Below are 26,292 nucleotides of genomic sequence, written 5' to 3'. Positions count from 1 at the left end.
CAGTTTGCGCAGAGTTTGTGCAGGAAGTGACATAAAAGGTCGCTGATTTGAGCCAATCAGAAGAGGGGATTATAAAATGGTTTAGAAAGGGAAGAGGATGCATGGAACACACTGTAACACGGCTACGTCATACATGGTGAGTTTGAAGACATGGCTGAACCCAAAACCCTGGCTGGACCCCCGCTGTCTGGATCAGGAGTCGGCGTGGCCCACCTGTGTAAACAAGTCAACCGGGGACTGCTCACCTTTCCAACATCGCCATGACGATGGGAGGGAGAAGCAGAATGGGCATGGGTAGGACCACTCTGGTCAGGGCTGTCTCGAAAAGCGCCTGTTTTTCAAAAAACAAAAAGAGCAGAGCTGTTGGCTATGGAAGAGACGTGATTGACACTCATGTCGTCATAGCGACACCTTTAGAACAAGGTACTCTACCGAACAAGATCGGAGGTTAGGTTATGCTGTTCTGCTTTAAACAGCAACGACAACAGAATAACTAATAAAAAATACAGTTCTGTTTTCATGTTTTCTTTTCAAATCTCGTTTAGTTTTTTCCGACCATTTTTGTCCTACTTTTGTGTGCCATTTCCAACTGCCGACTACTCACGCGTTTGGCGGCCATCTTGGAGGTCCCTACGACGTTGCCCTTGTCGTCCAGGACGTTGATGCCCTCCGACAGCTCAGAGTGACGCATGAGCACCACGTTGCACACGTTGGCACTGGCTGGGGGGGGGGGGGGGGCAGAGAGTAGCCTTAAACACGACTAATCCCTGAGGTGCACACCATTCTACATGGTCATGTAAACATTTGCCAAAAAACGTTAATTATATATTTTGAAACCGATACGTTGGGATATAGGGGGGAGGGATGGTGTTTGTAATGGCTACGGTGTTGATTCATAGTATTAGTAATCTATTTATATATATTATTAATCTATACTACTATACTGTATACGATTTGATATTGAGCCTACAAGTCATTGTGCCTTTACAGCCATTGGTGTTGCGTGAAATTCCCATAAATGTCACTGAAGTCGTTTCAAGTCTTCGTCTGTGTTGTCTGTCGTTCCACCAATCAAACATTGTCCCTCGGTCACGAGGCTGAGACTTCAGCCAGTCACCTGGGAGGCAGTAGGAAGAGGGCGAACCACTACGGAGTCGGTACGAGATGCACCGGCTTGTCTGGTGATGAACTGAGGCACATGTTCGACTCCGGAGCAACCCCGTCTCCTTGACTCCCGGTGTGGCGTCGGGAATGTCATTTCAAAGAGTTAAAGGCCACGGGCGTTTTTAATTTAGGGGGGGGGGGGGGGGAGCGTTTTGAGTTATCTTTACCTGAGCCTGCAGGGCTGACGAACCGGCGTGCGCGACACAAATTCAATTCACTTTGGCTAATCTCTCATTTAGCTACAAGGTTGTCCCGCTTTTATTTCTCTTTTTTTATTACGCTCAAATTAATACAAAGACAGATAAAGGGATTCCGGACCGGGGGGGAGGGGGGGGGGGGGGGGAGGGGGGAGGGGGGGGGGGGGGAGAGAGTAATCTAATAAAGCAAACGTAGAGAAAACACAAACGCAATCAGACGACGTCAAACATACCTCCATCTAAATGAATGAACACACAACATTTACGCTAGGTGGATGACGGTCACTCAATGAAACGCAAAAAGGACAAAATATTAAAAGGCTGTTTATAATTATGGGGAATAATTACATGAATCGTGGGTCTAATTGTCAGGTAATAACTGTTTGCAGAACACGGGCGGGAGCGGGAGACGTGCCACATCATTAGCCCCCGGTGCCGCCGACACGAGCAAACGAGAAATATTTACCAAGACGACTAATTCATTAATTATTCCCGCAGACTTTTTCCCGGTACCCCGCGCGGGTCGGGTTCTCAACCATCCAAACGAGCGACCTGATTGGCTTGTCGCTAATGAAGGCGGCCATTAGAACCTTAACGAACGGAACCCCCCCCCCCTCAAACCAACTACGCTTTTGCTCGCGCTGGCTTCAATTAGCCACTTTAATTACCTTTTATGTACAAATAGCCACAACAACAACAACAACAACAACAACAACAACATCAAGGACGAGAAGGACAACGGCGCCGGAGCCGTCAGGGGGGAGGGCGAGCGAGGCCTGACATAGACGCCACTTTACGGATAATTATCCCATTTGTTTGTGGAAGCAGAGTTCTAACGAGGAGCCAATTACCAGACAAAGGCTGCACCAACCTGTTGATTTAATTAAACCACCACGCCACTGTGTGTGTGTGTTCATGTGTATGCGTGTGTACGTGTGTACGTGTGTGTGTGTGTGTGTGTGTGTGTGCGTGTGTACGTGTGTACGTGCGTGCGCGTGTGCGTGTACGTGTGTGTGTGTGTGCGCGTGTGTGTGTGTGTTCATGTGTATGCGTGTGTACGTGTGTACGTGTGTGCGTGTGTACGTGTGTGCGTGTGCGTGTGCGTGTGTGCGTGTGTGTGCGTGTGCGTGTGTGTGTGTGTGTGTGCGTGTGCGTGTGTGTGCGTGTGTGTGTGTGTACGTGTGTGCGCGCGTGTGTGTGTGTGTGTGTATTCGCGGCGTGTAGGGGGTGTTGGGGTTGCTGTGGGAAAGGCAAACAATTTAATTACTAGCCAGCAGCCCCAGGGCATTCTGGGACGGTCCTCTAAGCCCCTAGGGGTGGGGGAGGTGGGGGAGGAGGGGGAGGAGGCAGAGGGGGGTGTTTGGCGTCGCGAGGAGGAAGAGGAGGAGGAGGTGAGGCGAAGAGCGGGGTTTTGACACCGAGCCTCCGCCTGACACAACACGCCGACTAACTTGCGTGTCGCCCACCTCAGACCCGACGGTACGCAGGACAGACGTCTGCTACCCGCTCCTCGTATCACATAGAGCACACACGTATGATGGCGCGCATCGTGGTGTGCAAACACTATGGGCACACGCCAGACACACGCAGAAACGACGTACGGAAACCTCACACCAAACGACGGGGGGAACATTACCTCTTCATCGTAGACAAATACTACGTGGTCTTTTTCACTTCACGTCGATATATATGGACGTATTGATGGAGTATGAATCACAGCATGATATATAAAGTGTGTGATCAGGGCTTCACTGTACAGTGTGTATTGATGGAGCATGACTGACAGCGTGATATATATGTTTAAACCTCATCAAAACAGCAAATGGGCGGAGTCTACCAATATACAACATTACAGAATGCAACAAAAAAGCAGTTTTAGATTTACATTCATTTTGTGTCAGTTAAAACATTAGCCTAAGTTGTCGTGGTCCCTGATGGGGTAAACTCCACCCAATCGGCGATGGATGGAGCTCAAACCAAACACACCCTTTTTAAGGTTTATTTACCCACGGCCGGGAAGGGGATGAACCTCTGGACCATCCGTCGGGTGGTGGGGCTGAACCGGTCCGCCTTCTGGATCGCCACCCTCAACGCCACCTGCAGCACCACAGGACAGGCTCTTTCACAATAAAAGCCCCAGCGTCTATATAGACATGTGTGGTTCTACACAACATTCGTCAGAATCAGACCAGAAAGACTTTGATCGTCGAGGAAGCTTTCACGTGGAAGGAATATGATGTAGTGTACTGGTATTCGGTATAAAACAGGATGTAAAAAAAAAAAAATTACGTCACAAAAATATTCTATTTACATTTGTGTGTTATTAAAAATAACCAACGGTCTAGCCGTGCATAACGTGGCACATTTATCAGCAGCACCTTGAGGGCAAACGGCTTTTAGCAGTGACGTCCATTTTGGATCTAAGGCTAGTGATGCGAGCAGAGTAACAACAACACACCAATCAACCAACGTGTGAAATGGTATCACGCTCTTATGTGTCCAACAGTATGTGTTGAACCATCCGGACACAACTGTAACGACGACTATGTTCATGATTTAGTCGTCGTAATTATCGTGCGACAAATACTCCCCCTGAACGACCGGGAAACAAAAGTCTTCCGCCGATCCCGAGCTAGCACGATAGCAGGCTAGCATGCTAGCCCGCTAGCATTCACACCACACCGGCACTGGCCCTCGGGCCCCTCAGGCCCTGTAGGGGGCCCCAACCGGAGCTGAGCTTTAATTGGCCTAACCCCCCCCCCCCCCCCCCAACTGGTGTGTTGATAACCCCCCCCCTCTCCAGACTGCCCTGTGCAGAAAGCATGCCTGGAGAGAGAGCCTTGCCCAGGGGCTGCAGTAGGTTTGGGGGGCCGGGGGGGAAGGGGGCGTGGCCCAGCTAATTATCTTTGGTCGAGCACCCAACCCAACCCCCCCTGGTTCTGAGGGAGAGGTGTGTGTGAATATATAGGGGGGTGTGTGTGTGTGTGTGTGTGTGTGTGTGTGTGTGTGTGTGTGTGTGTGTGTGTGTGTGTGTGTGTCCACGCAGCAAGGGTCGGGGGTTATACTAGCAGCCCCACAATAGACCAGCGGGGGGGTCACTCACCCCCTGTTGTAGGGACATGGGATCCCACGGCCTAGTATACGGATGAATAAAGGCGGGGCTTTTCAAAGCCCCGCCCCCACAGCCCCTATCATGGGTGTCACGGCGATACTTCAGGGTCAATTCCACTCAGCTAGGAACCTTAAGATAAAACACTACTAATGGGCCGCAGCCTTTCTCTCTGACTGGGAACCTTCTATGGTTCCGTCGGTGTCACGTGAACTCGCTCATCAGGGTCAATAAACGTGCACGTTTTACCCACACCAGTCACTTTGGGGTCCCACGAAACGAGGGCCGGGTCGACATGGCGGTTCGCTCTCCCTGGGTCTATTATTATTATTATCACCATAGCACACTGACCGGAAGAGATGCATGATGGGAACTCACCGCGATGGACACCGCACTGCTCACCGCGCCCATGTAGCCTTGGAAGAATTTGGACAGGTCCGTTGGCTGACCGACAGGAAGAGGAAATGACACAATGTTTAAGCGACCAATCCTTTCAGCATGAGTCAGCAATATTTCAGAGAGTGAGATGGTTCTGGCCAGTGAGCTCAGATATGCTAGCGCTGATAAGCCATCACTGGTGAGCTATTGATGTGATGTTAGGATAGGGTTGCTAGCACTGGGATGGCTAACCTAGCTCTAAGGTCCTAGCTCTGCAGGGCTAGATCTGTTAAGTTAGCTATTGGGTGCTAGCTCTTGGGGTGCTATCTCTGTGATGCTAGCTCTGTGATGCTAGCTATGGCGTGTTAGCTATGGGGTGCTAGCTATGGGCTGTTAGCACTGTCATGCTAGCTCTTGGGGTGTTAACTCTGGGGTGATAGCTCTGGGGTTATGCCTTTGTGATGCTAGCTATGGGGTGTTAGCTATGGGATGCTAGTTCTGTCAAGCTATCTCGAAGGTCCTAGGTCTGCAGGGTTAGATCTGTTAAGTTAGCTCTGGGATGCTAGCTCTTGGGTTGCTAGCTCTGGGACGCTCGCTCTGTGATGCTAGCTCTTGGGGTGCTAGCTCTGAGGCGTTAGCTCTGTGATGCTAGCACTTGGGGTGTTAGCTCTGGGATGCTCGCTCTGTGAAGCTAGCTCTGTAGCGCTAACCCTACCTTGGAGGCGTTGCGGTTGCTGTAGTTGACACAGGCGTTGTGGCTCTGGTTCAACCACTGAGGGAGAGAGCATTTAGTTTAGTTCATTTAGCTCACAGAAATCTTACGAGAGCAGCTTTGATGTGATCGGTCATGCAACACTACTTTAAACCTTGTACACGTCACAAAGATTTGTGTTTAAAATGTGATATTACAGATTTAAGTAACCTTTTTTATATTGTTCGTTTATCAACCTATCGGGTCTATTTCTTTTTTTTTAACTTTTTCATATATTTTTTATTTTACTGTTCTATAACTGTTGATTGAAGGCGTTATGTGAAGGGCTCTGGACACCCTGGAGGCTGGTTAGGGTTTTGTTGTCGTCTGAAGACAGCGGTGGTCGATTAAACCTGCTAAACGTGGGAGGAGGAGGGCAGCTGGGTCTGACCTGCCAGAAGACCGTAGAGAACAGGGTCTGGTTGGGGAGCAGAAGACCCACCACCTGAAGACAGAAACCACCTGATTACTGCTTTTATCCAATGCGACTTACTATAAGGACATTTGTCAGAAGAAAGAGAAATAATATATCGCTGTTGGTACAGTAAGGATGTTCACAGAGCCAAGAACCAAGCACTATCAATCATTAGGTGAACTCTGGAAAATGTTAATGACTTATGAGTGATCTTACCACTGGCGTTCCAAACGGGATGAAGCCTGCAACAGACGTGGGTCATTGACAACCTTACAGACCATAATAATCACAACGATCAGAGTGCAATCAGGAGCATAACGCTGATGTTAATTAAGGAGTGCACTGTACTGTTTCCTCTCATTGTTCAGAGGTCGTGTTCATTTGAATGCATCTGCGGTCATATCAGACTAGCATAATGAGCTTTGAGAGAGGTGGAGAGGTGGAGGGAGAGAGAGAAAGATACAGACAGACACACAGACAGACAGACAGACAGACAGACAGACAGACAGACAGACAGACAGACAGACAGACAGACAGACAGACAGACAGACAGACAGACAGACAGACAGACAGACAGACAGACAGACAGAGAGAGAGAGAGAGAGAAAGATACAGACAGACACACAGAGAGAGAGAAAGGTATTATGGTGCCTTTGCTACTAAAATACCCTCGTTTCTGCGGAGGTCCAACAGAACGTCGGCGGCACAGCGAGGGAGCGCGTCCTAATCAGTACCCAGCTGTGAGTGACCTTTACCGGGCCCGGAGACCCCACAGGGGGGACCCTGCCGGCCCGGAGACAAGGGCCCCCTGGAGAGGCCGACGCCTCCGTGTTGGACCACATAACAAGTCCCTGGTCCCCCCCCCCCCCCCAACGTCATCCCCATCACCACCACCCCCACCTCGTCACCTCGACGACGACGACCACCTCCGCTCCCCCCCTCCCTTACCGCCACCCTCACCGATATTAAATAAATATAAATACATGCGTCTGCGTGCATGACCTGTTTCAGTGGATCATGAGCATGTTCGAAGGCGAGGAGGGGGAATGTTTTCTGGCTTATTTGAGGTTCAAGTGTCGGAGGGATCTCCACTTTTTGGGAGACGTTTGGGACCCCCCAAACTGAGGGACGCACGGGGTACTCGTCCTAGGAGTGGGGGCTACTGTACCTGACATGCGGAAGGGCATGGGTATCTTGTCGCCAGTGTCGGGGTGGACGATGGCCTGCGTACAGAGCACAGTGATCACGACCACCGTGGTGGAAGATGCAATGAGACTGTGTTGATTGGTTAGTTTCTAGTTTCAAGTGGTGTAATCATTACAGAGAAATAATCTTTTCGTATTGATGATACCTAGTTTGCTTTGTCTAAAATCTAGCAAAAAATGGCTGAACGCTAGATAAAAAATTGTCAAAAATATAGCTAACAAAGAGGAAAAAAAAACTAGAAAAAAATATGTACAAAACTAGCAAAAGAAATTGAACACAACTTGCAATAATAAAGTCAAAAATTGTTGGTGTGGATTGGGTTGCTAGAATGTATGATTCGTGGTATAATTTAAGCTTACAAAAAACCCACGCACATGACCAAACTGGTGTTGATATGTTTGGTCGTCAAGTGGGATCTACCGTACCTACGGCATATTCTTGGCTTTGTCAAGACCTTGAGAACAGATTTAATGAAATAGACTCGATGACTTCATAAGGCCAACAAGACGCACTTTAAACATGTGAGATGAAAAGTAGCAGGGGTATGTTCCCTAGGGTTATATGTTGGAAGATGGCTATAGATTCAAGCTTCATAAACATTATCGGTAAGCAGACGCATGTGTAAATATAAACATGGCAAACTAAGGAGTGACAGCTTGGCGGCGTATTCTGGCGACACATAAACATTGGCCTCCGAGATAACATATAGCCATCTTCCAGACATTTATACATGCGGCAGAGACAACGTATGTTACCGAGTGACATGTGTGAGATAGAGCGAGAGAGAGAGCGAGAGAGTTTCTAACCTGTTTGATTTTGTGAGCTTGCCATAGCTGTGGAAAAACAAACAAACATATGTAATTAAAAGAGAGTGAAGTAGCAGGTCCCCATGGCAACTCCACCTCCAAGTCTCGAATGGAACCCTTATCTGAACTCTGACCCTTTTCGACTTCACTTGACCCGTGTCGGTGCAAAACACTGAATTGTAAACACTGAATCTGAACAGGAAACGCAGTCTTATTTAGTTACCGAAATCTCTGGTCGCAGCAAAGCATCCTGGGTAATTTCCCCTCATATACATGTATTCTCAATGTGTTTAGGAGTTCGGAGAGCAGGGCAAACGTTAAACAAAATGAGGTAGTCCCAATCTCTTCGACCAATCACCATGCCCGATCCCCCTCCCACCTTTTTCTCACATTTATACATCTCGCATACTATATTCATTTAGTATATGCTACACGTCAACCTCCGAAAATGGCGCAATTTGATTGGTTCGCCATCTCGGGATTTTGGGCAATATCCTGTGATTGAGATCTCAAACTCTCGGTTTATTTGTCTGAAAACAAATAAACCGCTAATACAAACAAATAAATCCTGGCAAAAATAGTTATCTTGTTTATTTTTTGAGTGTTTGTTCACGTGTAGTATATTTTAAAACAATTATTCGCCTCAGGCTCCGTAAATAGTGGGGAATATCCCTGAGACAGAAGGTCGATGTATTCCTCTTGATACCATCTACAGTGGTTGTTTTTCACAAATAAACATATCCGCATTGGACATAAACATTATATGGCATTATAATAATTTATAGTTTTACCTGAACTGGTTTATCAGTGTGACCTGGGCAGATGTGTGTATTAGTGGTACCTGGGCGGTGTGTTTCAATGTTACCTGGGCTGTCAGTGTTACCTGGGCAGGTGTGTTTCAGTGTTACCTGGGCTGGTGTGTGTCAGTGTTACCTGGGCAGGTGTGTTTCAGTGTTACCTGGGCAGGTGTGTGTCAGTGTTACCTGGGCAGGTGTGTTTCAGTGTTACCTGGGCTGGTGTGTGTCAGTGTTACCTGGGCAGGTGTGTTTCAGTGTTACCTGGGCAGGTGTGTGTCAGTGTTACCTGGGCAGGTGTGTTTCAGTGTTACCTGGGCAGACGTCACCCCTGGCGGGAGTCTTCCGTGTTTGAAGCTCTCTAGGAGGTCCACACTCTCCCGAAGGCGCTCCTGGCCCGCCCCGGGACACAAAACAAACACACCCATTAGGTCTGCAGTCAGGAGGAGCGAATACTCCTGCCCTCATGCCCAACCTCCTCCCTTCCTCCTGATCCCTTCCCTCTAACTCCTCTCCTCCTCCCTTCCTCCTAATCCCTCCCTTATGACTCCTCCTCTCCTCCTACCTTCCTCCTCATCCCTCCTCTATGACTCCCCTTTGACTCCTCCCTTCCACCTCCTCTCCTCCTCCTCATCCCTCCTATGTCTCCTCTGTCTCCTCTCCTCCTCCATCCTTCCACCTCATCCCTCCCTTATGACTCCTCCTCTCCTCCTACCTTCCTCCTCATCCCTCCTCTATGACTCCCCTTTGACTCCTCCCTTCCACCTCCTCTCCTCCTCCTCATCCTCATCCCTCCTATGTCTCCTCTGTCTCCTCTCCTCCTCCATCCTTCCACCTCATCCCTCCCTTATGACTCCTCCTCTCCTCCTACCTTCCTCCTCATCCCTCCTCTATGACTCCCCTTTGACTCCTCCCTTCCACCTCCTCTCCTCCTCCTCATCCCTCCTATGTCTCCTCTGTCTCCTCCATCCTTCCACCTCATCCCTCCCTTATGACTCCTCCTCTCCTCCTACCTTCCTCCTCATCCCTCCTCTATGACTCCCCTTTGACTCCTCCCTTCCACCTCCTCTCCTCCTCCTCATCCCTCCTATGTCTCCTCTGTCTCCTCTCCTCCTCCATCCTTCCACCTCATCCCTCCCTTATGACTCCTCCTCTCCTCCTACCTTCCTCCTCATCCCTCCTCTATGACTCCCCTTTGACTCCTCCCTTCCACCTCCTCTCCTCCTCCTCATCCCTCCTATGTCTCCTCTGTCTCCTCTCCTCCATCCTTCCTCCTAATCCCTCCCTTATGACTCCTCTACTCCTCCACCCATCCCTCTTCCATGGCTGTGTCTCAGTTCAGGTGACGCATCCTTCGACGGCTGCATCCGAGGGCCGATTGTGTCACTGTGTCACTACGACGCGTCAGGGCCGTCCCATTTCGAAAAGGCTCCTTCAAATGCGGCCGACAAATGCAGCCTTCTTTTCCCGGATTTTGATCCGCCGGCTTGATCCTTCACGGCCCAACGTATCCCAAGAGTCGTTGCGCGTTGGATTTTTTCAGAAATGGCGTCGGAGAGAGGCGGGAGCGGCAGTAGCAGCCGATTACATTTCTAATGACAAAACTATGTAAAAACATTTTTTTATATTAAAAATAAAGTTGGGACTATTTAAAATTCGTAACTTTATTGTCGAGGTTGAATGACATTAACACGAGCCACAAAACGTTAAACTAATTAACGTTAGATTTTACATAATTATTATATAATGGCTCCATATTTCTCCTCCGCCGTCCGGTTTGAGCCGCAGCTGTCAGGGTTGCTAGGTGACAGGAGCGGCGCATCGTCACGCAAGGTGAAGGGTGTCAACGTCTTGTTACGCAAACTTGAAATGCTCCGTAGGCCAGACCGTCTCACATAAAAGCGTTCCTCCGGCCTTCGGTCCGGCCTTCGCGGTCTACAAAGGCCACACCTTCATAGGCCGCGTCCTTCGAAGGATGCGTCCCCCTGAATTGAGACACAGCCAATGCCTCCGCTCCTCCTACACCCTTCCTCCTCATCCCACCCTTAGGACCCCTCTCCTCCTCCCCCTCCTGCTGTGCTCCCTGGGTCCCCAAACTCCTCTCGCATCCTGCCCGGCTCCTCGAGCCTCCCAGACCACCTCCCTCTCTCTCACAACGCGGTGTAATTGCGTTTTTCGCTAAACCCTCCACGCTGCTCTTCGCTTGACAAATGAGCCTCCTAAAAGACCATGAGAGCCGCTCAGCACTGGGATCATTATATAATGCTGAGCTCTACGCTCCAACTTACCCTAATGAGCTCTTCAGCCTGCGTGCAGACACACACGTACGTGTGTGTGTGTGTGTGTGTGTGTGTGTGTGTGTGTGTGTGTGTGTGTGTGTGTGTGTGTGTGTGTGTGTGTGTGTGTGTGTGTGTGTGTGTGTGTGCGCGCCTCCATCATTAGGGGGCAAGTCGAGGCTTTGCCCAGCCCAGCAGGGGGGGCCGCCGGAGTGGGGTGTGGTGGGAGGGACCCAACACCCCCCCCCCCCCCCCCCCCCATTCACCACCACCACCACCACCACCTCCACCACCTCCACCACCTCCATCCAGCTGCCCCACATGTTCACACCTCCTCTGGTCCCCCCCCCCCCCCGGAGACGCCGCCGCCGTCGCTGCTGTGACTGTCGTGCTAACAGCTTCATTACCACGGCGACAGGGCTACTGATGACATCACCTGACCCGCGCTGTCACCGGACAAAAGGTCACAGGTTTGATTCCCGCACTCTGACCCTACGGTGTTTCCCCGACAGCCGATAAAGGTGGTTATGGATATCATAACATGGTGATACTCTGTAGTACCCACAGTGCTCCATGATACCTCGTTATGGATATCATAACATGGTGATACTCTGTAGTACCCACAGTGCTCCATGATACCTCGTTATGGATATCATAACATGGTGATACTCTGTAGTACCCACAGTGCTCCATGATACCTCGTTATGGATATCATAACATGGTGATACTCTGTCTTACCCACAGTGCTCCATGATACCTCGTTATGGATATCATAACATGGTGATACTCTGTAGTACCCACAGTACTCTAGGATACCTCCAGGCCACCTGTGAAAGGGTTGACCAGTGTTGTGTGTTTATAATGGCTCCGTTCTGCAGCACAGCAATCCTACAGTCGCTGCTTTGTCGATTTAGCCTGGTCCTACCAGACTCTCGTACTTCATTTCATTTGCACAGAGAGTCTGGACCCACTCAATTGACTAAACGTTAACTCACTTGAAGGCGGGTGTCTGTTGAAGTTTGAAACTATTGGATCTGCCCAGTGCCACTCTGGATCTGCCATAACCAATCGCTAACATTTGGCCGGGAATCACGTTACGTGCAGGCTGTAAACAAACCAGATACTGTGTGTGAAGATGTCCGTCAACGAGAGCTGACTTCAAGGTCATCGTTCTCAGCCACTCCCTCTGTTCGCTGATTGGACGCACAAAATTTGGACGGAAAAAACCCAAGAATATACCGCAAACCCAGACATAGAAGGGAAATTAAAATTGAGCGCAAGTACTTAGGCGGGCCGAGCCAGGCTAATGTCGATCGGATTCGTAAAACGTTTTTCAGGTTAAAATCAACGGTTAAGGTGAAAGGGTACAAGACTACCAAAGGTAACACGTTAATTCACCTTGCCCTTTTAAAAACTGACATTATTGGTTAGTAACTGACTTTATTGGCTCCTAACCAACTTCATTGGAATAGGGGAAATCTGGTTGTCACTGATAATAAGCGTGGATGTCATCTTTGTGTTTGACGTTGGTTTATCTATTATAAAAGCCAATAACTCAAATTAGCTAGACAGGCTAGGAGTTCAGCCTAGCTATGACTGGAAAGCTAGTCCAATGGGGATCATCCCTCTGTTCCCCAGGTCCTATGTTCCCCGGGTGCAAAGGGGTATATTAGGGTCAGGTTTAGGGTTATGGTTAGGGTGAGGGTTAACCCTAAACCTAACCCTAACCATAAACAATCGGAGGAGAGCCATTCTAACCAATCACAGGCGAATCAGAGGCGAAAAAGGCCGTACTTGCCCCTACCATCCTACGAGAAAAAGATTTGCTCACAGGGTCCAATGTTCCCCGATCACATACAAAGTGGGGAACATAGGACCCGGGGAACATAGGACCTGGGGAACCTTCCCATGGTAGTAACAGCTTAGTGGTCAGTAGATGAAGTTAAAGTGTGTGTGTTTGTCTTACCTCCGTCACAAAGAGTGTTCTGGGATCGATCACATCAAGGAAGTGTCTAAACCTGCCAAAAAAGGTGTTCTGACACACACACACACACACACACACACACACACACACACACACACACACACACACACACAAAATAATGAAACACAAAGTTATGTGGTTCAACATAAGTTTAAAGAAAGAGTACATCAATGAATTGTGCTATTAATTGATTCACCCTATCACGACGGCACATGTCTGTCAAACGGCCTCAGATGTTGGCGGTCGGGTACTAATTAACTATAGTCATCTCGAAACTTTAAACTTTAAACTGTTTAATAATCAGTGTGTCTTTATTAACAGACTGCGTCGCGCACACACACACACACACACACACACACACACACACACACACACACACACACACACACACACACACAGGCAGCTGTCGCTTACTATTACAGCGGGACAGCTGTTTCATCGCTTCAGATGGAGAAGGCTCATCATTACACTCCGCATCCTCCCCAAGTACTTTAGAGGAGTGAATATTCTCACTTGCGGCAATTAATTTCAAATGAATAGTCCAGGAATAGCAGTCTATCGGGTGTTTTTTAAGTAAGCATACGGATCGGCTGAGGAAATACAACAAAGCAACACGGAGACACGGAGCCTTGGCTCACTTAAGTCGTAATTACTGCAACTGCTAATTTGGAAGATAAATCACTCCGGCACCTTGTTACAGCCCGCACGCTGCCGAACATATGGCTCATATTTAGGGAAAAGCGAAATATATTTTTCCATCTTGCAAATAGGCAAAACCTTTGGTACGGGGCGGCGTTTTCTCCTGGGACCACATGCCACTGTTATTCCTCCCCAGGGTTATACTTGTGGTGAATGTGGAGAGTCAATTCATGTGGTTAACGTGCTTACTAGTGTCAACACGGGACCGTCAGACCGCCAGTTAAGGCAGGCGTAGACAGTCGCAGCATTGGCTTTTGAGTCTTACGTCAACGTCGCCGCCATATTGGAGAGGCCGACGCTGGCCTGTAAACAAACTCATGTGAACGGGGGAGCTTTGGTTTTCGGGATACAAAGCACTATAATTTACTTTATAGTGCTTAATAGGCTTACAATTCTCAAACATTTACAATGAGTCATTTTTGGTCACGGGTTTATGATCTACGGGAGATCATAAGCCCGTTTCGTTTTCAGATCTCACATGTTAAATTCATATCTAACATGATTATATATGCGTATAAAAAAAGACTCAATGCAACACGTTGAGAAGGTAAACGATATGGTGCTTTGTATCGAGGAAAAAAACTCCGCTCCAATGGACTTGTATTTGTTTACAGGAGTATTGACCTCTCCAATATGGCGGCGAAGTTTACGTACAGCAGCAATGGTTCTTAGCTGTCAGGTTGCTGTCTGTGTATGCACTATGCAGAATGCAGATGTCTGTGTGTGGAAGGAGCAGCGGGTTACCTGGTCAAAACGAGGCTTGCCATACTCGAAAGTCGGATACGTTGGCATGTTGTGCTTTCGTGGCCTCAGGTATTTGTTGAACAATGTCGACAAGTAAACATGTGGTTGGATAAAACCACGCAGTTGCACGTTTAGTTTAGTTGTAACCGTGGTTAAAGGAGTTGACGTCGACTAGTGTCCTTTTGACCAACAGCAACTTCCTTCCATAACTTATAAAGGACCGAGTAGACACAGCCTGTGGGCAGTTCTCGCGTTGTTTAGAAAATAAACAGTGGATAGATTGCGGTTATCGATTAAAATGAGAATGCACGGTCTTATCTTTTGATATGAAACAAATACTACTACCGGTCACCGAACTTGGAGAACGTAGCCCCCTAGTGGTAGCCTTTATTAGAGCAAGTCATTAAAATGATGTTGGATTCCAAACCATATAAGTTAGCTGTCATTCATTTATCAATTATCTGTTAAACCCGTTTGGTTTATCCCTTAACAGACGAATTATAAGAGCGAGAAAATACATCACTGAGCAAATTGATTGGGTAAAGACATGGATTTTAAATTCATGTGACAAGGATTAAACATTTTAATACACAAAACAATATAAACAATCATCTCTGTATTAATAAATGTGTTCACGTGTTATGATGATCAAAAACTATCAGAATCTCACACACACACACACACACACACACACACACACACACACACACACACACACACACACACACACACACACACACACAAAGAAATCAACCAGACATAGGGTGAGCAGTAAACACAAAATATTCTTTATTAAATATACAAAATTTGTGAAACAGAATTGCATCACGAACTGTAAACTTTCCAACCGTATGTACTGTCATCTACACATTCCCCCAGCTAGACGTTTGAGGAGTGGTACAACACAAAATGCTTGGGAGATGGAAGACTTTGGAGGGGTTAACTACTCTATGACTGGAGGGTTAACTAGTCTGTGGCCGGACTAAGAGCCACCTCACACCTTCAAACAGCTCCGCACCTATCTACACACTCCATATCGGGGGGTTGTGGAGCGAAAACGTAAGATGCCAAGGCAGGTCGATTTAAGGTTTATTAAATGGAATGGTCGTGACCGTGGTGACGAGATGGAGTCGCCCGGGGAATGACAAAGAGCAGGGAATGACAAAGTGCAGTGGAGCTAGTTATAAACATCCCTCGAGGCCTACCTGGACTACAGGTGATGTCGATTCTCGTGCTCTCACAGTTGAAACAGTGCAAGAACATCCACAAGTGCTGTTGAAACGTGGCGTCGTAATCCGAATACTGTATGGTATTAAAACCTGGCCTAAAGTGGAGTTTTTACTGTACAGATACTGTAAAATACCATCCCTAACGGTATGTATACATTTATTTATTATTAATTCATTTTGTGCAGTGATCTAAACAATAGAATAACTAAGCATCGGGCAGAACTAGCCAATGAGCTGAGTGAACACACTTTAGGTAACCCCCCCCCCCCCCGCAACACACACACACAACCCCTGCTATACAGAAAATGAAGTGCAATATTTTAAAAACAACCCTACTAACATGACAGAAAACAAAAACGAAAAACGCGATAAGGCAGCTTTTGGCATTTCCAGACGGCATATATGCTGTTAATACATTATATCCTTTTGATAAAACACCTGAAAGCTCAAGCGATGCGCGTGCACTAGCAAAGCCGGTTTTGGCGGGAAAGTAGCGTGTGGCGTATAGCGTGTGTCGGCCATTTTCTCTCCCCTCCCACGAGGGGCAAAGTCAGCTCAGTAATGCACAGAAGTGAAGGCATAGGCATGGACCGTGAGTGGCTAATCCTGACGCAGACTGAATACTGTGCGAAACAGTCGAAACCTGATTACCCCACATTCCATGTCCTCACACAGGTCCTCATAACAGACAGGTGCCCGAAAAGCACCATGGGTAATCTCACGATGTGGGCCTCATTCATCACCAAAACCATTGTTGGAATAAAAAGGAATGAGCATACACGCCAACAAAATGATCTAAACCATTCACTTGCTGCATAAGAACACTTTTGAATACAGTCTATTTTCAACCAACTATCGATTTTCCGAGATTGTGTCGGTTAGTATTTATGACGGTCATTTGGCTTGTTGGCTCGGAGCTTCAATTCAGACTGAGCTAGCCAAGATCTGGCAAAGAATGAGATTCAAAAGTTTAGAGACTGAATGTTGGCAAAATCATGGAAAACATTCTACAAAAAGTTATTTCTGAACCAAAATAATGATAACACACAAACGAAAAAATAATAAGAAAGGAGATTTGGATGATTTTAAGGTAACTGTTTTCCGTTCTGCATATGTGTTCTCCCCGTTCTGTGTGGGGTCCGGCCACCGTACGGCCGCGGTGTGCCAGCGGGGGCCGGCGGAGGACTGACGTCATCAGCCCGTGGACGGAGGCTTTAGTCTGGGCCGCGGGACGTCCAGGGCTCACCTCGCCTCAAACCGACCTGACCTGAAAGCTACCTGAGGGATACCGTTCCTTCCTCCCCTATCGCCGCCCCCCGCCCCCCCCCCCCCCCCCCCCCAAATCTCCTCATTCCTTAACACTTAAAAAAAAACTTTTGCGTTTCCCTTTTGAGACGCCACTTCCTTCTCCCTTATCCTTTTCTCTTCCTGACGGATAAAAAAACAATTCTCCTCGAGGAGGATATTCCTGCCTCCCTTTTCACCCTCCCTTACTCATCCTCCTCTTTACCTCCACTTGCTCCCTATTCCCTAACCACAAGCCTCTCTCCTGGGCCGGGAGGACGCGGCGCGATACAGTCGAGTGTCGAGTAGTGCGGACGCTACGCCTCGTGTTGCCGACGGCGTTCAAAACACTCGGGCGAGCGGTGAGAGAGACTAAAGAGCTATCGCCGTGACGTGGGCGCAGTCGGTACCCGTACCTCGAGAACCCCCCCTCTCTATACCCCCGACCTCTGACCTCTGACCCCTGATCCCCCCCCCCCCGTTGGTCACTTGAACTTGGTTGTGCCGACCTGCAGGAGCGTGGGCGTCTGCTCCATGATGCGGACCAGCAGAGTGTCTATGTAGTTCTCCAGGTCTCGAACCTGCGGCTTCAGCCGCCGCAGCTCCACCTCGCGCCGCGACAGCAGTGCCGTCTGCCGCTCAAACTCCGCCTTCTGTCTCTCAAGATCCGCCTCCCGCCCCACCAGCAGCGCCACCAGTTCGTTGTGGGTCAGGTGGTAGTAAGAGCCCGCCCCCTCCGTCAGGGACTGCCAATAAGAAACGAGGAAACACAAGGGAAACAGTGTTGAGTGAGAGTTGGCGCTTAAGGGCAATATAAACTGTTTTTTTTTAAATCGGCCTCTTCTGACATCACAAGTGGGCGTGTCCACCTAGATGTGTGCTGGGTAGATCAGTCTTCTAGCCCTACGCGGTGGACATTGCTAAATCTATCCATCATACATCTAGGTGGACACGCCCACTTGTGATGTCAGAAGAGGCAGATTTTCGAAAACGGCTTGTAGCGGCTAATCAAACTCACAGCCGCTGGTATAATATGCCACCTTTAAGGGAAATATAAACGGTTGCCTAACAATGTACGTTCATTTCTGATGCAACACATTTAAAAAATGTTTGATAATGAAACACATTTAATAAATTACATAAAAAAAAAATACAAATACCACACAACCTAACTCAACATTGAAGACAACGACACGACCGGGATTCGAACCGCGGACCTCGGGGCCTCAGGGCCTCAGGGCCCCTCCCTGACCTCCAGCCTACCTTCCTCCTCTCGGGCTCCGCCTCGCTGAGCTGGCTGCTGCGGCCGGGCTGGATGGTGCAGCGCAGCTTCTCCAGCACCGAGCGTCCATCGGGGCCCCTCCTCTCCTCCGGCCCCTGGGAGCCCGGGGTCAGGGGTCGCACGGGGTGGGGGGGGCTGGCGGGGACAACAACCAGGACAGGCGTCAAAAAACAGGGCGACAGGGAGACACAGGGGGGTGTGTGTGTGTGTGTGTGTGTGTGTGTGTGTGTGTGTGAGACCCAGTTGAAGACCACAGAGGAACAAACCCGAGCGCTGACGAGGTTGAAACGTCTCGGAGAAGGACAGAGAGAGGGCACCCCGGGTTAACGATAAAGAAACGACAACGGCAACGAAATGACAGTATTTCAACAGACCACACCCGAGATGGGAAGATTAATTAATGAGACGAGCGTGTGTGAATCGAACACGGGGAGAGGTGTGTTATTACCCCAAGGTGGGAAGAGAGAGAGAGAGAGAGAGAGAGGTGGGAGAGAGAGAGGTGGGAAGAGAGAACGAGAGAGGGTCGTTCGGAGGGGGGGGGAGCTGAGGACACCAGCCTCCCCCATCTCCTCCCACTTCCTGGTTCTCCGAGGACCTGAGTGAAGGCGCTGGCTGGGAGGGGAGGGCAGGGGGGTGTGTGTGTGTGTGTGTGTGTGTGTGTGTGTGTGTGTGTGTGTGTGTGTGTGTGTGTGTGTGTGTGTGTGTGTGTGTGTGTGTGTGTGTGTGTGTGTGTGTGTGTGTGTGTGTGTGTGTGTGTGTGTGTGCGCGCGAGTGAGTGAGTGAGAGGAGTGGTCCGTTTTGGGACCAAGAGAAGATAATAACTTGCTAATTGGGCTGGGCATCCGATTGGCCCTCCCTGACCAGGAAACAGGCAGTCAGGAAGACGGAAAACACAAACAACAACCAGAGGCGATGAGTGTAGGGCTCGAGCTCCAGCGGGTCCTAGGAGAGGTTTCCGTAGGAGACGCGACACCTTTCAGCATGACACCACCCTGAGACTCAATCATTCCCCAGAGAGACACCTTCCACAAGCAGCAGAGCAGCAGAGAAACCCAGGAGATAAAGGAGGAGGAGGAGGAGGAAGTATTTCCCAAAGAAGAAGAAGATGAAGAGAAAGCGGCTTCTGTTGCTGGGGGGGGGGGGGGGGGGGGGGGGGGCGTGTGACCTCACCTGTTCTGCGGTCGCTCCACCTTCTGCGTCACCTCCGGCCGCTGAACCACATGCGGCTCGTCGCTCGCATGCGCCACACCCGTCGCATGCGCTTCCTCCGGCGGGGGCGGAGCCTCGGGGGCGGGGCCAGGCGTTGCCGTTGGCAGCGGCGGCGAAGCGGTGACGGAAGCGCTAGGGAGGGAGCAGCGCGCTAAAGGAGCAGGCGGTTCGGCAGGCAGACGGGAAGTAGGAGAGAGGAGGAGGAGGAGGAAGGGGGTACGGGCGGAGTCAGGGGGCCCAGAGGGGCCGGTCGGGCGGAGGGATGGGACCACGCTTGGATCGCTCCCGAAGGAGGTCAGGGTGCGCCCGGAGAGGCCGGTCGCCATGGCGCCCTCGGAGTGGGAGCGTTGGAGCGTGGAAGGGCATTGGGTCTCCGTGGGGGCGGGTGGCGTGTCCTCCGACGGCGCTGCCTCGTTCTGCTGGGTTCCTCCCGCCGGCTGGTCGTCACTTCCATGGTTACGGTTCACGACTGAACCCCCGCCAATCTGAATCGGCGTGTCTGAATGGCAACCGAGGTCCTCGACGCTTAAACCGGGTTCAAAACACGTCTCCAATTCTTTGGCAAGACGCGTTTCTTCAGACGGAAACAACCCCACTTCCGCCGCCTCTACGCCGATGTCCGCTGCTCCACAGACACCCTCTCGTCCCGGAGCGGACGCGTTCTCCGGGAAGACAACCCGACTGAGCTCGTCACAGCTCTCGGCGCCGCACAGCGTGGAGACGGAGCCCCACAGGTCCTCCGACGTTCGACGCTCCCCCGGGGAGTCCGCCGAGGCCGACGAGGTCGCCGCGGACGAGTTGTGAGTCAGACACGTCTGGTAGTGCTGGGAGTCAGCGCTGCCGTACAGGCTGCTGCCGAGGAGGCTTCCCGGGCTGGGACACAACCACCGCCCGCCCGGCAGGGGGTCGTCAAAGGCCCGGTCTGGGGACGGCGATGTCCGGCGGCTGGCGATGACGTCGAGGAGCTCCGGCGGTTTTGGGGCGTTCTGGAGGACGAGCCGCTCCTCTGTGTCGCCGACGCCGAGCGTGCTTTCCACGAGGGAGGACTCGTTGAAGACCAGGAGGGGAGCGGTCATCGCCGGGCCGTCTTTCGGACAGAGGAGTCGGGGTGTCTTCGGAGAGCTCTGACGGACGAGCTGACCGTCCAGGCTGCCGGTTCCAAACGGCATCTCCAGGAAGGACGATCCATCACCCAAAAACGAGGTCACCGTGTGGAAGGAAGGGCAGGTGGAAGTTCCTTCGGTTTCCAGAAGGTGTGGCGCAACAGACTCGTCGTCGCCATCGGCGGCTTTAACAAAGTTTTCTGGCTCGTAAAAATCCCCAAAAGATTCTTGGAGCTCATATGCTCCCCCCGTTGTGGACACCGTGGCTTCTAGTTCTAGGTCTGGGGGAATAGAGGTGTTGGTAGGCTTTGACGATAGGTCAGACCGTGGGACATGAGCAGGACCTGGTTCTTTAGACGGTCCATCTCCATGTTGCAAGGAGATCAGGGGTAGTGGGACCAACACCTGATCATCATCTACCAAATCATCGACCATAGACTGTGGTTTCTCATACGGATCGCTTACCTGAATTAGATCTCCCTCAACTCTATGATCAGTAACGACAGGACATGACCAGTCGATGAGCTTATCCTCCGAGTCTTTCAGAAGACCGACGACGGTCTGCTCAGGCGATTCTTCACCGAGATCCAGGACGCTCTTCGCCTCGACTCCCTCGCCCCAACAAGCGGGCCACTTCTCCGAGGCAGAACAAGAAGATATGCTCGAGAGGACGTCTTCCTCGGCTAAACTCCCGACTCCGGACGAACTGGGATCGGAGGAGTCGCTGCGGTCCTTCAGCATCTCGCCCTCACAGGGGATGGAGGGGGTGTGTCCAAACCGGCAACGCTGACACAGGGCTCCGGGCGAAGTAGTGCGGGTTAAACCATCGGTGTTAGAGGAAGGGTTAGCTAGGTTAGTGACAGCATCCCCGTCGTGATTCTCTGAGGAATCTAGGGAGGCGGATAGCAGCATGCCGGCATTCTGATTGGTCGCTGGGACGGCGGTGACGAACTGTGCAAACCCATCGGACCAGGGTTCCGGGGCCGTATCCAAAAAGACGTCCGCGGGTTGGGGGGGGGATGCCTGAACCACGTCAGAGTCTTTGAGGGGATCCGGAGACCTGGGCGGTTCTTCTTTGTCAGGGTGCCAGAATTCCACGAGAGAACCTGTCGGCGAGTTCTGGGCCGGGCCGTCCTTGGGGTCCGGCTGCTGCTGCTGCTGCTGCGGTGGTCCAGCGGGCGCGTCGTCGGACGACTGCAGCCTGCGGGACACAAACGCCTCGAAGGGATCGTCGCACTCCACCTCCGGCGCCGCGGTGCCGCCGGAGTTGAAGGGGTTCGGGGACCTCCCGTTCGAAGCCGCCGCCTCCTCCTCCTCCTCCTCCTCGCCTGGGGGAGGATGTGGGAGGGGCCTCCGTCTCAGTCTAGCCAGCGCTTCTCCGCCGGCGGTTGCGTCCGAGGCGCCGACCGCGCGTCCCTTTGGGGACGGACGTTGGCGCAGCAGGCCGGGGACGGGGTCGGGGTCCTGGGAGAAGAGGTGGGCTATGGGAGGCCGGGCGCTGGAGAGGTAAGGCAGAGGCGGAGCCCGGGGCGTTAGAGGCGGGTCGGAGAGCGCCGCCCCGGAGGCGGGGTTTTGCTGGAGTGCGGAGAAGAAGGGGTTACTGGGTGACATGGGAGTTGGTGGCGGGCTGCACTGGGAGTGGCAGAAGGGGTTAGTGGGGTGCAGTGGGGAGCCCGGGGGGGTTGATTCTGGGGGTGCAGGAGGAGCCCAGGAGCACCAGGAAGGGTGTTGGGACGGGGGGGGCACCGACGGTAGTGGTGGGGAGTGGGACTCGGGGATGGGCCCTAGCTTAGGGGACACCCGGGGGCTGTGGAAGGAATGGAAAGTCCTCCGGGTTAGTGAGGAGCAGTGGTCCGGCTACACCCCGGGGTCGGCGGCATCAACTTCACCGCTCAAATCTTCCCAGCAAAACATAAGTCAGTGTTTTATGATTTGGAGGAAGGGGGCGGGTCTTCACCTCGTTGAAAATCAACCAACCACAGAAGGAGTTGTAACCTCCGTCTCGGTGGATGTTATCCAACAGATAACAGAGTTTAAACGATAGTAATAATAATAATCATACATTTAATTTAGAGGCGCCTTTCAAGACACCCAAGGTCACCTGTAAGCCCCCTTTATAATTCTTCTCAGAAAAGGCATCACTGACATTTATATAGAGTCATTTAGCAGACTCTTTCACCCAAAGCCACTAACCACTGAGTCAGAGCATAATCAGAGCAAACAATCAAAAGAAGGAGCGCTGCTCTGATTCCAAGTGCAGCATGCAGCATGAGTAGCTAGCGAAGGCAGCTCAACAGAGTATCTCAACAGACTTGCTAGTAAGGGGTAGGTAAACACAGTAGCTAGCCAGGGCTAGCAATACACAGTAGCTGTGTATAGCTACATCTGTTCAGACACCTTATCTGATGTTTAGTTTCTATCCAAAACCGAGCCATACTTCGTAGAAGCACACATGTAGTTCCTGTCCCAGAGGTGGATTCTAGTGTTTGGTAAATCTTTAATGATCACCCCTGACTTATCTTTGTTTTGAAAACCTGTGATGTCATGGTCAGATAGAGCGAGAGAGAGAGAGAGAGCGAGAGAGGGTGAGAGACATAGTGATTGCACAGCATGGCTGGAGCCAAGCTGGCCAGGATCCCAAGGCCGGGAGAGAGAACAAGGAGTAAGGCCACTAAAGGCTGGAAGTGTAGATGTCGCAGAAAAAAACCACCTGCTATGTAGTCGGTTCCAAACGGCTGACCTCGCTTTGATCGGAAAATGCTTCGCTGGTGTGCACACCAATATTTAGTTTCCGTTGTGTGTAGGATTGGAAATACCGGTCAACACCCGTGTTCAAATTAAAACCTCTAGAGACGGTAAAACAAGAACAGGGGAACGTTTCCTGCTCTCTTGGTAGCTACTGCATCTTTTAGAGCTGGTCTCGGTTCAGCAGCTACACGCCTCTCAGTGGTGCAGGGGAAAGTAGGTTAGTGAAAAACGAATGTCACAGCACACTAACCTTATGCCGCCGACCACACACACACACACACACACCAGGAACGCACACTTCACAGACGGACACCCACTTCAATCGCATGCACATCTCACCACACACACACACACACACACACACACACGCTATGCATCGACCATCCTTCAACCCCCTCCTTCAAGGTTGAAGGATGGTCGATGCCCCAACGGCAAAAGATCTGTTTGTTTACCTTGACAGCGGTCAATTATACTGGGCAATGGTGAATTATCAAATATAATTTACCGCCGGAAGTTGTGAAGTGCCCATGCAAGTGAACGGAGCATAAACAAAAATAATTGACAGCTGAACGTTGGGAAGGCCCATGCAAGTGAATGGAACAGTCTACAGCATTGAGAAGAGCCGTGTAATGATCCATAATAATGTAAGGTTTAGAAGTTAAATATTTGAACGTTGTAGAATAAATTAATATAATTTATAATGGAGTTAATTTGCTAGAAATGTACTTACAATCTTTAGTCAGTTAATCATTTACATATTTATGTTACACAATTATTACATATTTACATGTTTACATATTTAACACAGTCAGGATATTCTGTTGAATCTGCCTCTCTCATTCCCTCACGTTTACCTCAGTCTAAATTCTAGCTTCTGATTGGTTAGTTCAGTCACGTGATGGGTCCGAACAAGGAAGTGTTTGAAAATAGATTAAATAGATTAATAAAAGTTTCACGTTAACGCCGATAACGTCCCACCACTAATACATATACAGTATTTATGTATTTTTTCTGGAAACCACTTTAGTGTTGGAGAATTCAGCGGACGAGGAGCTGAGGGCCATCTTGGATCTAATCTTGGATCTAAATGCTAGCTAGCATTTAGATCCAAGATGGCCCCTTAGCTCCGGAGTAACTGGAGCCCAGCGGCTGAGGAGCTGAGGGCTCCGTTACTTCTGAGGAGCTACGGGCCGTCTTCGATTCAAACGCTAGCTAGAGTTTAGATCCAAGATGGCTTCAGGGAGAATAGAGGCCAGGGAAGAGAGTTCTAGAGGACATGAGCCTGTCGGACTCCTCGGCGGCCATGTTGGAACACACCAGTTGACAGCTTATCTTCTTTTTGCTAATGTGGTTAGGTAAAAGTACACACACACACACACACACACACACACACACACACACACACACACACACACACACACACACACACACACACACACACACACACACACACACACACACACACACACACACACACACACACACACACACACACACGCACACACCTGCCTATTAAATACAGTTCACAACATCCTAACATAAAATCGAAATTACGGAAGGTCTTGCGTGTAAACAAGTCTTCCCTTCTTCCCCACACTCTTTCTCTTCGCGCCACCGTCACCTGAGCAGCAGCGAGGATCTCCGGCTACGAGGTCACACAGGTACAAACACAGACACAGACCTCCATGGCCGTCTGAGGCACTATGGCTGCTCTGTTTACGTCGGCCGTCAACTCCCTGTTTCACCTCTATCCACATGCATGACCTGAATTGTAATTCATCGTCTGTTTGGTGTCTTTACAAACGCCCCACCCCACCCGCCCTGACCCCACCCACCCGTCTGCGACCCCAGCGGGGGGTGCGCTTGTTTCCGTCTCACCTTGGCTTGCTGTTGCACTCCTTCGAGCCGAACCAGCCCTTGCCGGTCTTCTCCTGGGGGGCCGCCTCCGACCCGAGCCTGCCGCCAGAGTCGCCCTTCTTCTTCTTCTGCTGCTGCTGCTGCTGCTGCTTCCGGTCGTAGCTCTCCCTCGCCGCCCCGGTGGCACCCGGCGGCGCCGCGCTCCTCGACCGCTCCTCCTCCTCCTCCTCTTCGTCGTCGCCGACCATCGGCCCGCTCTTCTCCAACGCCGCCGCGATGGCCGCCTTCTCGTCCTCGCCGGGCTTGTCGAAGGACCAGCGGCGCCCGTCACCCGCGCTCCCCGCCCCCCTGGGGAGCTCCTCCTCGCGGGGGCTGATGTTCTGCAGGGACACGGAGGTGGGGAGGGGCTTGAGGTGCAGACCCAGGCCCAGGGGGGACGCCTTCGCCGCCGCCGCCGCCGCCGCCGCGGGCGCTAGGGGTTCGCCCGGGCCGGGCTGCGGGGGCGGGGCGTGGTAGGCGTGGTGGACCCCCCCGTTGCGGTACAGGGCGGGCACGGCGATGCTGATCTCGTGGCAGTCGTCGCCGAACTCGCTGTCGTCGGGGGAGAGCTTGGGGGAGGTGTCGGCCGTGTGCTCTGAGGGGGGAGGGAGGAGAACATGAGTGGCGCTGTTGTCGACCAATCGCGGGGCTTTGTCGATTTCTATTCAGTGTTCTGTATTGTGGTGGAGGAATTTGTTTAATGGAAAAAAACGCAAGAGTAATTATAAAGCTGGTGTAAAGCACTCACATTAGTGGAAAAGGTAATTTTGACGATGAATAGTTGCCACCAAACATCATTAGAACAACGCATCGAACACACATTGAATTGAATTAGTGTTGACTTTACAGAGAGGTCAGACATTTGATTGCTTTAACTTATTTCCACTTTCCAGTTGTTTACAGAATATCACAATGCATCATGGGAACTTTTGTGAAAATACATAGCAGACAAATTACTTTACAGTCCATTTTGTTTTAATGTGAAGATACCAGCTGAATGCACAATACTAATTATTGG

At 50.8% G+C, this 26,292-nt stretch overlaps 2 protein-coding genes across 6 annotated transcripts in view; both read right to left on the bottom strand.

The window, feature by feature from the left end:
• Window positions 1–14,896, bottom strand: part of sfxn5a (sideroflexin 5a) — a 20,800-nt gene extending 5,904 nt beyond the window's left edge. The window contains 12 exon segments of the mRNA XM_060051607.1: window positions 246–331; window positions 605–720; window positions 3,368–3,458; window positions 4,849–4,914; window positions 5,564–5,620; window positions 5,991–6,044; window positions 6,231–6,256; window positions 7,183–7,237; window positions 8,027–8,053; window positions 9,135–9,212; window positions 13,063–13,131; window positions 14,524–14,896. Coding sequence (XP_059907590.1) covers window positions 246–331; window positions 605–720; window positions 3,368–3,458; window positions 4,849–4,914; window positions 5,564–5,620; window positions 5,991–6,044; window positions 6,231–6,256; window positions 7,183–7,237; window positions 8,027–8,053; window positions 9,135–9,212; window positions 13,063–13,131; window positions 14,524–14,571 — 773 coding nt within the window. The 5' untranslated portion in view covers window positions 14,572–14,896.
• Window positions 14,897–15,288: 392 nt separating this feature from the next.
• The window catches only part of rab11fip5a (RAB11 family interacting protein 5a (class I)), a 35,145-nt gene continuing 24,141 nt past the window's right edge, over window positions 15,289–26,292 (bottom strand). For 3 of the 5 annotated variants that reach the window (XM_060051339.1, XM_060051342.1, XM_060051341.1), the window contains exons 3-4: window positions 25,257–25,869; window positions 18,939–22,437 (exon numbers count right to left, since the gene is read on the bottom strand). In XM_060051339.1, the coding sequence (XP_059907322.1) occupies window positions 19,485–22,437; window positions 25,257–25,869 (3,566 nt within the window). In that variant the 3' untranslated portion in view covers window positions 18,939–19,484. Of the gene's footprint in view, window positions 17,783–18,299; window positions 18,451–18,938; window positions 22,438–25,256; window positions 25,870–26,292 lie in introns of those variants that run through there. The other 2 variants (XM_060051343.1, XM_060051340.1) reach the window with 2 other exon arrangements.

This window comes from Gadus macrocephalus, chromosome 5 (assembly GCF_031168955.1).
Source record: "Gadus macrocephalus chromosome 5, ASM3116895v1".
Taxonomy (NCBI): Eukaryota; Metazoa; Chordata; class Actinopteri; order Gadiformes; family Gadidae; genus Gadus; species Gadus macrocephalus.
This window is presented reverse-complemented; position numbering and strand designations above follow the sequence as displayed.